This window comes from Camponotus floridanus, unplaced genomic scaffold (assembly GCF_003227725.1).
Source record: "Camponotus floridanus strain SB8 unplaced genomic scaffold, Cflo_v7.5 scaffold65, whole genome shotgun sequence".
In the NCBI taxonomy this organism is placed as follows: Eukaryota; Metazoa; Arthropoda; class Insecta; order Hymenoptera; family Formicidae; genus Camponotus; species Camponotus floridanus.
In genome coordinates this window covers 330,156-345,416 of record NW_020229825.1, presented here as the reverse complement: position 1 = coordinate 345,416, position 15,261 = coordinate 330,156, and the positions used below count along the sequence as shown (strand labels likewise).

The following is a 15,261-nucleotide window of genomic DNA, read 5'->3' as shown; positions in this document are numbered from 1 at the left end:
TAAGAAAAAATATGTAATTTGCAATTAACAATTACATTTTTTTTTTAAAACAACTGTATGTTTTCTTTACATCAATTGATTCCTCTCATTATTTTGTACATAAAAGTATTAAGGTAAGATAATCGAAAAATGAATATTTTACTAGATATTTTATGGTTTATGTAAAATTAAGAAATTATTTCAAGTCTCATAACTTGAAAAGTGCTCGATGAAGAAATACTTTATTATAGTGCTTTGGAAAGCTCTCGAGATGAGCTACAAGAATATGCAAAAATATATAGGGTGTTCGATTTAAAAAAATCAAAGTAACTTTTGCATGACCTTCAAATGACTCTTCAGGGTCAAACCAATGGTACCCTCTTATGGCACCCTTGAAATCATACAACTTTTGTCTGAAACATTTTTCTCTTTTGAGCGTGGTTTTCGAGATATTCGATTGGATGGATTAAAATGGGACACCCTGTATATCACATTACACGTTATTATAGCTACTGAAAAACACGAGAAAACTATATGGGAAAGGATCTTTTATGCGCACTTAATGTTGTATCTAGATACATATGTGATATCAGCTATAACGTAAGCTTACGCATGCGCATAGAGGCTCTCGCGTGGGAAAAAATCCCACGACAGCGCATCACTGCTGATATATCTCCAAATCTATTTGAGTCCGACCTTTATATTGTGACGTGACGCTTGGCGGTCCGTCACAAGGATCGCGAGATCTGACTAGTAGTATTTTTGGGCCCTCGTTCTCCCCTGACTTAGGGAGAGCGAGCGAATATTGGAGACGAGGGTAGGCTCGCTTCTCCTTATGTAGAGTTAATTATAAGAGTAGAGTTAAGCAGACGTGATGGAGGACGTTAGCGGAATCTCATCCGGTGACTCGACCCGGCGCAGAAGACCAGACTAAAAGAAATGCGGGACGAGCGGAGGCGCCGATTATAAGGAGAATGCCGAGCTAAGTAGCCCTCTCTACTTTTGTAAATCGAAAAACCTATTTGAAAACACCGCTGCCGCTCTTGTACATTTCCTCCACGCTCAGCAGATACGAGGAATAATCACGGGGAAGGTCGACCAATAAATAAAAGCGAACACCGGAACCCCGAAACGGAGCCAGCTCGGCTGGATTAAGAGCTACAGGAAATCTATAAAAGTAATGGCGAGCGGCTTCCGGAAAACTCCTCACACCAGGCTGTAATCAAAGAGCCGAGAAAATTAGAACGAAGCAACAGGGTGGTCCTGTTGGCCCTGAAGGCCGGAGGAGTAATTAAAATCAGTGACGATCCTGAGGGTCCTTGCGGAAGCGCCACAAGTGGCCTAGTTACGAATTAATTTGCCGGCATGATTCCGACAGGCCTTCCGCTCGTCACTGTTCGGCGGACCAGCGTAGAGTACGACGGCCCAAAAGGATCGATCTATTGCGTGAATGCCGCGAGCATCCAAGGACTTCAAGGAGTCATCGGTGAGACGAGTGTCGACCTCCTCAGACCGTTTTATCGTTTGTGTATCAGGTAGAATTAGCCCGAACAGAATCCGTGCCGAATTGCTGCCGTTGAAAAATTCTTTACTCGAGATTAATCCGAGTTTCGATAAGTGCTTAGTGGAATGCGACGACCGGCCGACATACTTTGTTCGAGCTACGATAATATTAAGTGCCCTCTCTCCTAGTTAAGCGCCGACAGTAAAATTTCTTGTCTTTTCTCCTTGCGATTATTGTTGCTTGTGAAATTCTTTGTAAAGTAAACTTGTGATACGACGAACTCACACACAAAGACGATCGCGATATTTGATAGCCGGCAGATGCGATGCGGCATCGATTCGCGTATCCCTGTGACGTGAATTGTTCGATCCGTTATGATAGCTTATTATTCGCGTTTCTAATGTTTTATTACCATTAATTGTTCGCGCTCATGTTCGATCGTTTATCTTGTGTAATTGCTTAGTCGCTCAATTCTTCCGTTATTGCCGTAATTCTGTATTTGTCTGATCGACTCACGTTAATAATCGATTCTAATAATCTCGCGTTTGGCGAATTTATCTATCGTCATTCTTTAATATTTTTTGGCTCACAATTGACGGATGTCATTATTAGAACCATCATCGCGGTATTCATGATTCAAGCGGAATTTGTAGCTGCTGAGGCCCCGTGACGTCTCGTTTAACGCAAAATTCCAAGACTTTCTTTACGCTGCTTTTTCTATCGCGTGACACGTGATACCGCGGTGATCGCGCTCGAATACCGGCCCGTCGCTGCCGGTAAAATTTGCCATAATCGATTGTAAAACATCTTTCAATATCTACGTGAATCTGTCTCGTGTTGAACTTTATCTATTTGTTAAATATATTCATTCTTATTATTCTAATATTCTGTCTTATTTGCAGTCATCTTGTATTCTCCTTCCTTGTTAATTATTAAAACGGACCGCCCCCTCTGCCATTTTCGAGACGGAGCTAGTCGAGCGTCACGATTAATTGAGTAGCATTTTCCGTGCTTATTATATTGAGATATCGAATTACTTTTTTTGAAGTGGTGCGGATTACCGCACCTGGCGCCCAAAAACTTTTGGAGATAAATTTGATTAGAAATCGAAGATGTGCCGTGGGCCAGTAACACCGACCAGATCTCATTATCAGCCCTAATTAATAAAATAACGGTCACAATATATATATATATATATATATATATATATATATATATACACGAAATTACTCGGAAAGATTTCTCCTATAACATATTTAAAAATAAAACAAATCGCAGAGGAAGCTCCTTTCATGCATAATTACCAAAATTTAATTTATGTACAAAATGTAGAAAGAGTTCCGGGACCACAACGATTCGTTCCCTTTCTATGGCTTCTTTCGCAAAGCAAACGAAACGTGAAAATATAGCCATACAACTAATCCTGATTTATCGGCCCAATTATGGACTACTGAAAAATAGTAAGCTGTGTCGGTAATGGACACAGAACAAAAATGTGCAATTAATAGTTATAAATTTTTTCTTAAAAACAATTGTGTTTTTTTACATCAATGATTTCTCTCATTATTTTGTGCATAAAAGTATTAAGGTAAAATAATCAGAAAATGAATATTTTACGAGATATTTTTTAGTTTACGTAAAATTAAAAAATCATTTCAAATCTCATAACTTGAAAAGTAAATAGAAATAGTTAATAAAAAAATTTTATTATAGTGTTTTGAAAAGCTCTCAAGATAAGCTATAAGAAAGAATAATGGAAAATGGAGATTTCTATTTAAGAAATTAAAGATGACCTTTATAACGATTTACTTTCAAACGATTATCCAAGATTAAACCAATGGCATTTTCTTATGTCCCCCTTTCAAATAATTTTGTCTACAACATTTTTGCTATAATGTGTACTTTTAAAGATACTACCTTGTAATACTTTATAAATGCCCCTACACACATATACATACAGGGATCGCCCCAATTGCGTACATTCCTGATCGGATATAGACTCGATCGGATACAAATCCGATCGGACACAATCCTGATCGGACACAAACCCGATCGGATACAGACCCGATCGGACACATGCTTTCACCCTGTGCTTTTAATGCGAAACAAAATCATTATTGTACGGCTCCACGTTTGCAACTTTACACGTAAAATGAAATTCAATTCACACCGCCCTGTGCTTTCAGTGCGAAACAAGGTTTATTATTGTATGACTTCACATAGGTTTGTGTCCGATTGGGATTGTGTCCGATCGGGAAATGTCGTCGTGTCCGATCGGGAATGTGCGCAATCGGGACTCATTCCACACACACAGTCTGGCTATAAAGTTTTGGGATTATCTTTATCAAAAATAAAAAGTTATTATACATATATTTTAAAAAAAATATTATATATTTAAAAATATTATATATTTAAAAGAAAGTTATTATAGTATCATTTATTTTTCATTATATATTCCTTTTAACTCCACATAAAACTTGACGCGCTCCTTCAGTTTGTGTAAGGTGTTATAAAAATCCGGAACTAGGAGGCTGTTTAATTGTCTTGTAACGTTGCTTTGAATCTGTTTCAAATTGGCTTCTTTTTTATTTTAGTTTAAGTTTGGGAAAGAAAATAATCAACAAAAGTCACATTAGGAGAATAGGAGGAGGGAATGACAAAATCACGTTTTTAGATGTTAAAAAGTGATTCCAACGTTATATGTCGGAGCGTTGTAATGGAGTAGAAGCCAATCACCATTCTTTTTCATTTCAGATCTTGCGCTGATTCTCGCAAGCAATTTTTTCACGATTGTCTTATAAAATTCAATTAATTGTTGTTCCTTGTGCAACAAATTCTTTGCCAATCATGCTTTTCATATCAAAGAAAGCATTGTTTTCAATGAGCATTCTTAATTTTTAGAATTGTAATATCTTCTCTTAGATTTTTTTAATTTTTAGAATTGTAATATCTTCTCTTAGAATTTTTTTCCAATTCATTCTACACTTTTTATCATTTTATTTTTTTTTATATTTTTTTATAATTTTACCTAATTTTACACAAAACTTGATCGCATATCGTTGCTTGACGCTTCCATGACGAGATAAAACAAATAGGTCACACAAAACAAGTTCGAATATAAACCATATTAAATACTGATCAAACTTAATAGAGGTGTAGTTAAACATTAATGCAAGAGATTTCAAATGGCGAAAGATAGGTGGCACTGTTTGACCACATTTTATAAAATTAATCCTAAAACTGCCAGAACATGGATATATCATCCGTACATAGAATTTTTTGAAAAAAAACATTCATCAGCTTCAAGCTTTTGCAACTCCCATTGACAAAATGGAACGCGATTTTCGAAATCGTTGCCACGAAGTTCTTGGTGGAGAGATAGAAGAAATGCGTGAAATTTTTCTAGCTTTAGTATTCTTGATATGCTTGGTATATTGACATTAATTTCTCGCTCTAACTCTCTAATGCTAGCGTGGATTTTGATTAACGGCAGCAAAAACGTTTCTTACATTTGTCTCGTGTGTAACAGTTTTGGATCTTTGATGTTTCCTGTTTTCAATATTACCGGTTTTTTAGAATTTTTAAATCAATTTAACGTATGATGAATGCGATGGACACTTGCGATTAGTAAATCGTTCTTTGTACAACCGTATCCTTCTTTTACTGATTAGCTGCACCATAAATGTAAATTAGTTCTATTTGTTTCTTCGAATAATTGTAAGCCATTATGAGACCTTTATCCTTACACTGATCGACACTGGTGATCTCTTTCTGATCAGTCAGAAAGTAGACCTTGTTGATAAATATAATTTAATGAAAAGACCAGAGCACAATCCATATTTACTCGTGCTAGAAAGTGTATCGCTGTTAACAGACATTATTATGAACATTTATGATATAAGCAGTAAGTTCAAATACAATCGCAACAAATTTCATCACAATTCGTTTTTCAAGGTCATCTGAAGGTCATCTGAAGATTATGATTCAGGTATATTCAAATGCATGTTTTTATTCACTACAATATGCAATATACAATATGCAATAGAAAAAAATTCATGCTTTCCAGATACAAAATACAAATGACCTTGAAAAACACAGAACAAAATACTTCATAAAAATATTTGTTTTTCATTGTATTCCTCTATTTAAGCCATTTAAATCGTACCACGAACATTTTTTGTATCATGAAAAGTAAAGGAGATATTGAGGTGACGTCCTTTAGCTAAGACATTCTGTATATACAGGATGTTCTCAATTTAAATGTCAAAACTTCGGGAGTGTGTAAAGAATCGATAAATTAAGAAAAGAACTCCTTTTGAGATTTGCTTGTTTTGCTCCATTTTGGAGAAAATTACAAAAGAAGAAATAAAAAATGTTATCGTTTTTTTCACTTATTTATTCACATTATCATGTATCTTAGTAAAGATACTGTTCAAAATGTTGGCCTCTTGCAGCACTGCAAGCATTACATCTATCACTGACCGCTCTAATTGCAATTAGATATTGTTCTGGTTATATTTGGTTATATCTTTCTCCTTTCCACACGAAAAGAATGTAAACAAACAAAAGAATGATTGTTTATTTCTTTTGTTTGTTTACATTTTTACTTTCTCCGTAGTTATTTCTTACTCATGAATTAGTCAGTTATTAAGATCCTGAGTGAATCTTGAGTGAACTTGATGTAATGCTTGCATTGCTGCAAGAGGTTAACATTTTGAATAGTATCTTCACTAAGATAAGATAGATGATAATATGAATGAATAAATGAAAAAAAATGATAACTTTTTTTTTGTTTCTTCTTTTATGATTTTCTTCAAAATGGAGCAAAAATGAGCAAATCTTGAAAGGACTTTTTTTTTAGTGATGTAACGATGCACTCCCAAATGCATCGTTTCCCGGCAAACACCGGCCGGAAGCTGCCGCCCGACGATCACCGGTTAGGCCGAGGCAGAGGCGCTTTGCGTTCATTTTTAATACTTAGAAAACATCCGGGTAGAAATCAAGAGTTCGATTATTATTGCGACACTGTCGGGAGTCGACACCGACAATTGAAAACCCGCGCTCGGCCTTAAACTCCCCCGGGCGGACCCGAACCACTCCGATATTTTTACCGCCGCTTGGTGGGAGTAATTACCGAATTCGCCGGTGCGGATAATTAACCGAGTATAAAACGGGCTCTCGGCGGAAAACAGAAAACGAGATTCTACCGAAGATTCTACCAATCCTTTTAGTGAAGCGAAGCTAGTCTGAAGGCAAGCAAAGCGAGTCTTAGAAATCCTTGCGAGAGTAAAAAGGCCAGAAGGTAGTGCGCACGTTGTCTCTACTGATCGATATCGACGCCTTAGAAATCGCCTCCGAACCAACATCCAAATATCAAACGCCGCGCCTATCACGAGGTGGAACGAGAGCCTCCTCGCTTGCTAACGTCGCGACGCTTTCCTTAAAACCCAACATCCATCAGGAAATATTAAAGACAAATTTAAATCACCGTACGAACAACCGGATTTAAATCCCGAAACACTGATGGATAAGACATCAACACTGGGCAAGAAACGCGGCAAAAACGCATCAGATGATTCGTATTGATAAAAACACGAGCACGCCGTATCACAAGACATGCAATCGCATATTGCACGCATTTATATTATGTTCATTATTTCCGCACCGCTAATTGTGCGAACCAATATCTCCGCAAGATTCGTGACACATCCACGACCGAATTACATTGCACGGACGTGCTGTTAAGGCGTAATTTCCGCTGATTACAAATTGTGGCAAATATTTCACGTCGGGATCCCGTAGATTTGTGGCCCGCGTGTATCGAATATATTTCGATTCGCATACACACCTATACGTACGCGCATACACATATACATTGTAAACACACGTATTCGCATACATCTATATACATATATACACACTCACACTTGTACATCACAACACAGAGACTCAATAAATACATTTATTACACATACACACGTAAATTATATGCGCCACCTGAATTCAACAGCTATCCGAAATTAGAGCTAATTGTGATTTTGGTAGCCTTTTAGATCCACCGTTTTATGTTCGTGTGTTTAAATATACTCACAAAAAGAGAGGAGCGCTTCTAATTCCGCAGTACGAAAAACCGCACGAGCAGGGACCGCGGAATTAGAAAGCGTTTTTTCCTCTCTTTGTGAGTGTATTTAAACACACCACATGAAATGGTGGATCTACGGATTACCAAAATCACAATTAGCGGCGATCCTACGGCGTTGACAACTCCAGGCTGCTGGACGACCTCCGTCGACATATGAGCACATATATCGACAGCCACCCCGACGAATTGGAGGGGAATCGAGTGGCGGCTCCGCACCTGCAATCGAGAAGGAAAAGCAGAACGCCAGGAAAAGGGAAAAAGCGTCAATCGCACCGACAGTAGCCGCCGTTTATAATAAGACGGAATGCTGCTGGCGTTGCAAAAAACACGGGCACACCCGCGCGCAGTGTCGTCGACCGGCCAAGAAATTCTGTTCGCAGTGTGGCAAGAACGGAGTTCTCATCTTTGAATGCCATCCGCGACAAGGAAACGCCACCCCGGACACCGCATAAGATTTTTTATCGCGGCTACACATCAGGATAAATATTGGGGGAATCAAACTCAACGCCCTCATCGACTTGGAATCCGAAGTCTCGCTGAACACTTGCACCGCGAACCTGCAGGTAAGAGGGATAAGAGAGCAGCCAGGATAGAGGCAAATCGTGCTCGTAGACGGGACGTCTGTCAACGCACCAGGTTTCTGACGGTACTCATACGCGTGAAAAACTCGTCGGTGATGCACACGTTCTCGATCATGCCAAACATGGAGAGTAATGTGTTCCTCGACGAAGACGCGCAGGCGAAACTACGACTGGGGACACCACCGCCGCCACTCTCCATTGTCCGTCTCGTAAATCACTGTTGTGCATTCGAGGGAGCCAACCAGACGCCCGAGGAGCGCCAACAGTTACAGGAGTTTTTAGAGAAGAAGATGTGGAAGTTCGAAAGTGTTCGAGGACCCATCGAAAGAGCTCAACACCAAATCCGGAGAGTCCTGACGGTCCCGATCAAACAACGGTACCGGCCGCGTAATCCAGCAATGCAGGCCGTGATTAACAAAGAGATGGACGAAATGTTGGACTAGGACATTATCGAGTCCTCGAACAGCTCATGAAGCTCACCCGTTGTCAAAAAGAAGGACGGATCGTACTGGTTTTGCGTAGATTTATGACGTCACTCATTGCGACGCATATCCCTTACCCCAGGTGACAGCCACCTTGGACAAATTGAAAGGGACGCGATATCTTTCGACCTTAGACCTGAAGAGTGGATACTGGCAGATACCCCTCACGTCTGAGAGCCGCTCCATTACCGCGTTCACAGTATCAAGAAAGGGGCTATTCCAATTTAAAGTCATGCCCTTCGGCTTGTACTCGGCACCGACCACTTTCCAACGACTGCTCGATATCATACTTGGACCTGAACTCGAGCCCCACGTCTTCGTGTATCTGGATGACATCATTGTCATCAGTCGCACATTCTCCGAACACCTGAGATTGCTCGCCGAGACATTTCGCCGATTCCAGGAAGCGCATCTCCGACTGAATCCCGAGAAGTGCAGGTTCTGTGTCGACCGACTAAAATACTTGGGGCACGTAATCGACCGCGAGGGAATCCGAACCGATTCGGAAAAAGTTAGCGCCGTGGCCGACTGGCCGGAGAACCAGCCACTGTGAAACAAGTCCAGTTTCTCGGAATGGCCTCGTGATATCACCAGTTCATCGCGAATTTTTCTACCATCGCCGTTCCACTGACGCGACTAACACGAAAAACGCGAGTTGGGAATGGGGCTCGGAGGAACTAGTCACTTTTCGAGCTCTAAAACAAGAACTAATTTCAGCGCCGGTACTCGTCTATCCGGATTACACCCGCCGGTTTTTCCTACAAACGGATACCAACAGCACGAGCCTCAGAGCCGTTTTAACGCAGAGATACGCCGACGTCGACTGCGTCATTGCCTACACAAGGCGCACGCTCAACGCGGCCGAACGAAATTATATCGCGACCGAACTCGAGTGCCTCGCAATCGTTTGGGGATGCAAAACTATTTGGGGAGCTACGCCTTTACGGTGGTAACTGATCATCAGGCACTAAAATGGTTGAGAAAACTCGAATCGCCGAACACTTTGGACGATGGAGCCTCAAGTTACAACAACACAAATTTGACATTCAGTACCGCCGAGGGATACTTAACCGCGTTGGGGACGCTTTGTCGCGTCAACCATCAAACTACGCTACACGCACCGGCCACTGTAAGTGGTACAGAAAGATTATGGAGGAGGTCCGGGAAATCCCGGAAACCCGCCCGGAATATCGATTTAGCGAGGGACGACCGCCATATATTACACAGTTTAAAATTTAAGAAGACGAGTTTGGAACAACAGTGGGAGCTATGCATCCCGAAGCCATTACGACAAGCCACCATGAAGAAATTCTACGACGCTCTCACTGTGGATACCTGGGAATCGTGAAAACCATCGCGAGGATTGCCGAGAGATATTATTGGAATGTTCCAGGATATCGGAAAATACGTCCGGGCGTGTAGGAATTGCCATAAGGACGCACAAAAACGGCCCGCCAGGACCTTGCACGCCACGCTCCCGACTTTGGGAACAGGCCACCATCGATTTGGTTGGGTCATTGCCTAGATCGAAGAAGGGGCATACCTAGCTCTTTTCCGTTCAAGATCGCTTTACGAAATTTCAGCAGAATTTGTCTCACTTCGCCAAGCTACTGTCGAGGCAGTAACAAAAGCGATCACGGAGAACCTCGTGCTACGTCACGGAAGACCGGACGCTATCCTCACGAACAATGGCACACAGCTGAGATCAAAGCTGAAAGAACGACTAATGGCCCTGAACATTCAGCACCAGCATACGTACCGGATTGTAACCCGATCGAACGGACAAACAGGACGATCAAAACAATGATTGGCCAATACGTACAAAAAGATCACCGCTCGTGAGACGAACAGCTATCCGCGAGAGTGTCCCATTTGACCATATTAATATTGACCATGATGATATTGATCACATTGATATTGATCACGGTGATATTGACCACAGTTCTGATTGACCATAGTTCCGATTGACCACAATGATATTGACCACATTGCGATTGTCCACCTTACCTATCGGTGGGGTGGTTGCGGGAGAGGTGCCGAAGGCCTCTTTGCATCCCCCGCACGCGCGCGGACTGTGGTCAATATCGACGTGGTTAATATCAATGTGGTCAATATCACCATGGACAGTATCACTGTGGTCAATATTAACGTGGTCAAACGGGTTTCACTGTCGTAGGACCCTTCGCTGCGCGCCTACACACTTATCGCTCTTCCCCTCTCCAATCATTGCTTCGCTGCGCGCCGGCATTACGTTACAATGAGACCGTTTTCGCCGCCTCGCATTTCTAGCCACGCGCATTGGTCGATTTTCTTTAATTTATTTCTCGTTAATTATTGCGAATATTGCATAACTGTTACGTCCAGAGGAGCTCACGATTCTTTTCTTTTCCTTATCTGGTGCACATGTGCACGACTTCCGAAAATCGTTAATGATAGTTAAATTGAAATAGGATTCTCAGTAAATACTCCAGAATAACAATCAGATATTCACGGACTGATAAAAGTAGCATCTAGCTAAATAAGGCGGTAATCAGTTAGACGAATTTGATATTTTCTGATCACAAAAAAAAAACTCACAAAATTCAAACAAGCTACAGAAAATAAAGAAAACTATTTACAAAACGTGAGTGAGCGGATGTCGCGACAAGCACCCGTTTTATCAAGGGGGTAGTAAAAGTCATCCCCTTATCTCCAACAGATGCATCTTACAAAGCATAAATTATCACCATTCCCGATACTGAGAATCCTAAGTCCCCCGTTTTGGAAGATGCTCTCCTATTCGCGGACAAATGTAATTAAATTCTGATTTGTTGCATTTGTTTTAAAATGTTCATAAGTAGGGACAGGAAGAAGACCACGAAAATCTAACGAGGGTTTCTATTCGTCAACTTCCCTTATTCCTCACGATGGGAGAGGGTAATCCAAAACGATATATAAGCGCGAACTTTGGACAAATCGACACTTAAAAATACAGTCAGATATACATTCATTCTTTCTGCGGTTGCTAGTTCACCTATTTGCTCAGTTACATATTTACGTAGTTGCTCGGTTATATATTCGCTTATCGAGTCAGTGCAAAAACCTACACCAAGAGGGCCCAGCAGCAACCACCCTCTTCAACAACTATCAATTCAGCTAATATCTCACCATCCTCAATGCCAAGGGGGTCCAGCAATAATTCATATCGATTTGTCCACGGTTTTTCAAGTAGTAAGTCTTATTTTTTTTAAATTTATTAAGTTCCTCTTCCCCCATCTTCCTTTATTGATAATATTCGCTTCCCTAGTGGAACCTTCGAGGAGATCCGCTAGAATTCACGCAAAGCGTCTCCGATACCGACACAATCGTCGTACCCGCCGACTACTGGCTCGGGCTGTCGCCGACCCTTCTTTTACTCTGAATTTAAACGACATAAAAGCGAATCTTCCCATCACTCGAATTTTTTTTAATAGTCTTCAAGGACACACGCGAGATTCCTCACATCCGCCCCCTCGCACTCCTTCCCCTAATTACTCCCCGTACCTGTCTCCGGGAACTCTTCCTCCAAGCTATTCCCCAGTGTATGACACACAACCTGATTTTCCACAATTATCACCTTCTCCTTCTCCACCCCACTCGCCAGTCCCAGATCCTCATCTATTGTCTCCTCCTCCTCTTCCTTCCCCTGTTTACTCCGACATCGATCTTAGTGATCGGATCGTCTCCGAAATTCTCAGCTCGACTTATCCTCTGTACTCTCACCCCATCCTCCCGGGCCAATTCACCTTGGGCCCTGGCCCTATTCATATACCTACCTTCAAAGCTTTTCTCCGGACTGCCCCTCCTGACACCTGCATCTCCTATTTTACTCCCTTCACCCATTACCCTATCGCTATTTCCGTAGAATTCTTCCGGGAAAGATATCCTCCAGATTCCGACCAACCTCACCCCGTCTCGCATACACCCACATATACACACAATCACGCTTAATGTACCCACAAACATACAAATAATCACACTTAATATTGTATTAGAGCAATAACTAACTAAAATGTTTATGTAAGTTTTATCTTTTTATAATGTACAATAAATCTAATTAATTTTATTTCTTTTAAATCCAACTTAATCAATTCCCCCTCCTCACCCACGCTCCTGAATCGCACTAGGTCCCGTCCCGGGTAAAAAGGATTAAGTCCTTTACCAAAAAGGGGACCGTCGAGCGACCATTCGGACCAAAAATAGAGTAAAATCGACTCTTGTGGTCGTTGACCTATCTTTGGCTCTCCCGCAGGCTCGCTCGACCCGAGACACTTGCCCTTAAAGCACCTGTTCTCGGGATACAAGTGTTACGCCCTTCCTTCGGCCCATCCTTCCTCGGGCCTGGACGTAACACATAACTGTACAAGACTTTTCTTCTAACTTTGAGCCAATCTACCTTAATTTTTTAAAATAATGATTACTTTCATGACCTGTATATATATTACATGTCCGAAAATTATATATTGTTTATTATTAGTATTTTTATTGAAAAAATTATATTCGACCAAATTAGCCAGAAATTTCCTTTATTTAATACGATGTTTCGACCATATGGTTGTGGTCCTTATCAAGTATATACGATGAAATATAATAATCAGGAGGCAAACATAGCGCTTGTAAAAACCATCACGAGTCACAAATAAAAAACGTTATATAATTAAATTCAAAAACGAGAGAGACTGATGCGTCCATGTGAGACTTCGTTGAAAAACAGTTTTTCGAAAAACTGTTTTTCAACGAAGTCTCACATTGACGCATCAGTCTCTCTCGTTTTTGAATTTAATTATATAACGTTTTTTATTTGTGACTCGTGATGGTTTTTACAAGCGCTATGTTTGCCTCCTGATTATTATATTTCATCGTATATACTTGATAAGGACCACAACCATATGGTCGAAACATCGTATTAAATAAAGGAAATTTCTGGCTAGTTTGGTCGAATATAATTTTTTCAATAATCCTTTGATTATTCGACTAGCGATTATATCTTTTCTACATTTATTATAGTATTTTTGTTAATAACTTATTAATAAGTAACGAGCGTGGCTAAAACCTTTCTAATATTACTTATAGATATTACAGAATGTTGATCTTGACAACATATGTGAAAATGATTAAAATTATTAAAATCTGAAGCAGTTTCAGTAAATGTTTACTTTAGGTTACATAGCTCGTAAATTTTTTACTTTGACATATATTGTAAAGAATTTATTCCTAAGTAATATATAGTTTGAATTTTCGACAGTCTCTCTTCGTTCCTGAGATATGCAATTTTGAAATTTCATACTTACTTGTATTATCTTCTCGGGTAAAACTACATACTAGCGACGACTTCATCAATTTCGATGACTTTGACATATGTTGTTAAGGACCATTCTCTGATTAACTTGCAAAAAGTTTTAGTCGTCCTTTATTATTTATTACAAAGTTATTTATAAAATAAATTCAATAGTCCTGCATAAGTTTTTAACTTTTTATGTAAAATGAGATCTATTCCATATTGCTCCCTGTCTTCAGTGCGAAACTTCGCTTTGTCTTGCAAAGTACGAGATGTGTTCAAAAAAAAAAGGTGACTTTTCAAATTTCGCGGGCTACGTACATTCGATTTTGGAATTTTTTTGTTGTTATGTTGGTACACATGTCCCCAACATATGTTGACATTATCAGCTGTTTTGCATGTTTGGTTTGTTTTTCACAGATATAAGGGTTAGACGTGTTTTGGTGTGTTTGGCGATTTTTTGCTATCGAAAAATTAAATTTTGTGTGAAAAATAAAATTAAGTGCTCTGACGTACTTGAAATGTTGACTGCGGTATTTAGCGAGTCTACTCTGAGCAAAAAAAATGTTTACAAGTGGTACAAGCTCTTCACAGAAGGTCGAGAAGATGTTAATGACGATGCCCGCCCTGGACGCCCCAGCACGTCAACAACCGATGACAACGTCGAAGCAGTGAAGAAAATTGTTATGGAGAATCGTCGAATTACTATTAGAGAAGTTGCTGAGGATGTCGGCATATCGGTTGGCTCATGCCATGCAATTTTTTCGGGTGTTTTGGGCATGCAACGTGTGGCGGCGAAGTTTGTTCCGAAATTGCTGAATTTCGACCAAAAACAACGTCGTGTAGACATTGTTCAGGAGCTGTTGAATGCCGTCAACGACGATCCAGATTTGCTCAAAAGGGTCATAACTGGTAACGAATCATGGGTATATGGCTATGACGTCGAAACCAAAGCCCAATCATCCCAATGGAAGCGGCCAGAAGAGATAAAGACCGCACCGCTGGAAGAGCTCGAGATCATACAAAAAAGCGCATATCAAAAGTGTTTCGAGGATTGGAAAAAGCGCTGGCACAAGTGTATAATTTCTGAGTGGGATTACTTTGAAGGGGACAAAATAGATATTGATGAATAAATAAATATTTTTCGAGAAAAACAAAAAGTCACCTTTTTTTTTGAACACACCTCGTACATGCATTGATACAGTCGGTTTCAATTCGGCCCTTCCTACAGAGGAACTTCACTTCCGAAAGATATAACCTTACCCAAACCTACTTCT

The 15,261-nt window shown here is 40.4% G+C and overlaps 2 protein-coding genes across 2 annotated transcripts in view; both read left to right on the top strand.

The window, feature by feature from the left end:
• The window catches only part of LOC109610481 (proteoglycan Cow), a 181,265-nt gene that overhangs the window by 20,518 nt on the left and 145,486 nt on the right, over positions 1 to 15,261 (top strand). The window lies entirely within an intron of this gene.
• On the top strand, positions 14,273 to 15,129 carry LOC112639453 (protein GVQW3-like). Its single transcript, XM_025413354.1, has one exon. It carries the CDS (start codon positions 14,383 to 14,385, stop codon positions 15,115 to 15,117), a length of 735 nt encoding a protein of 244 aa, XP_025269139.1. The 5' UTR covers positions 14,273 to 14,382; the 3' UTR covers positions 15,118 to 15,129.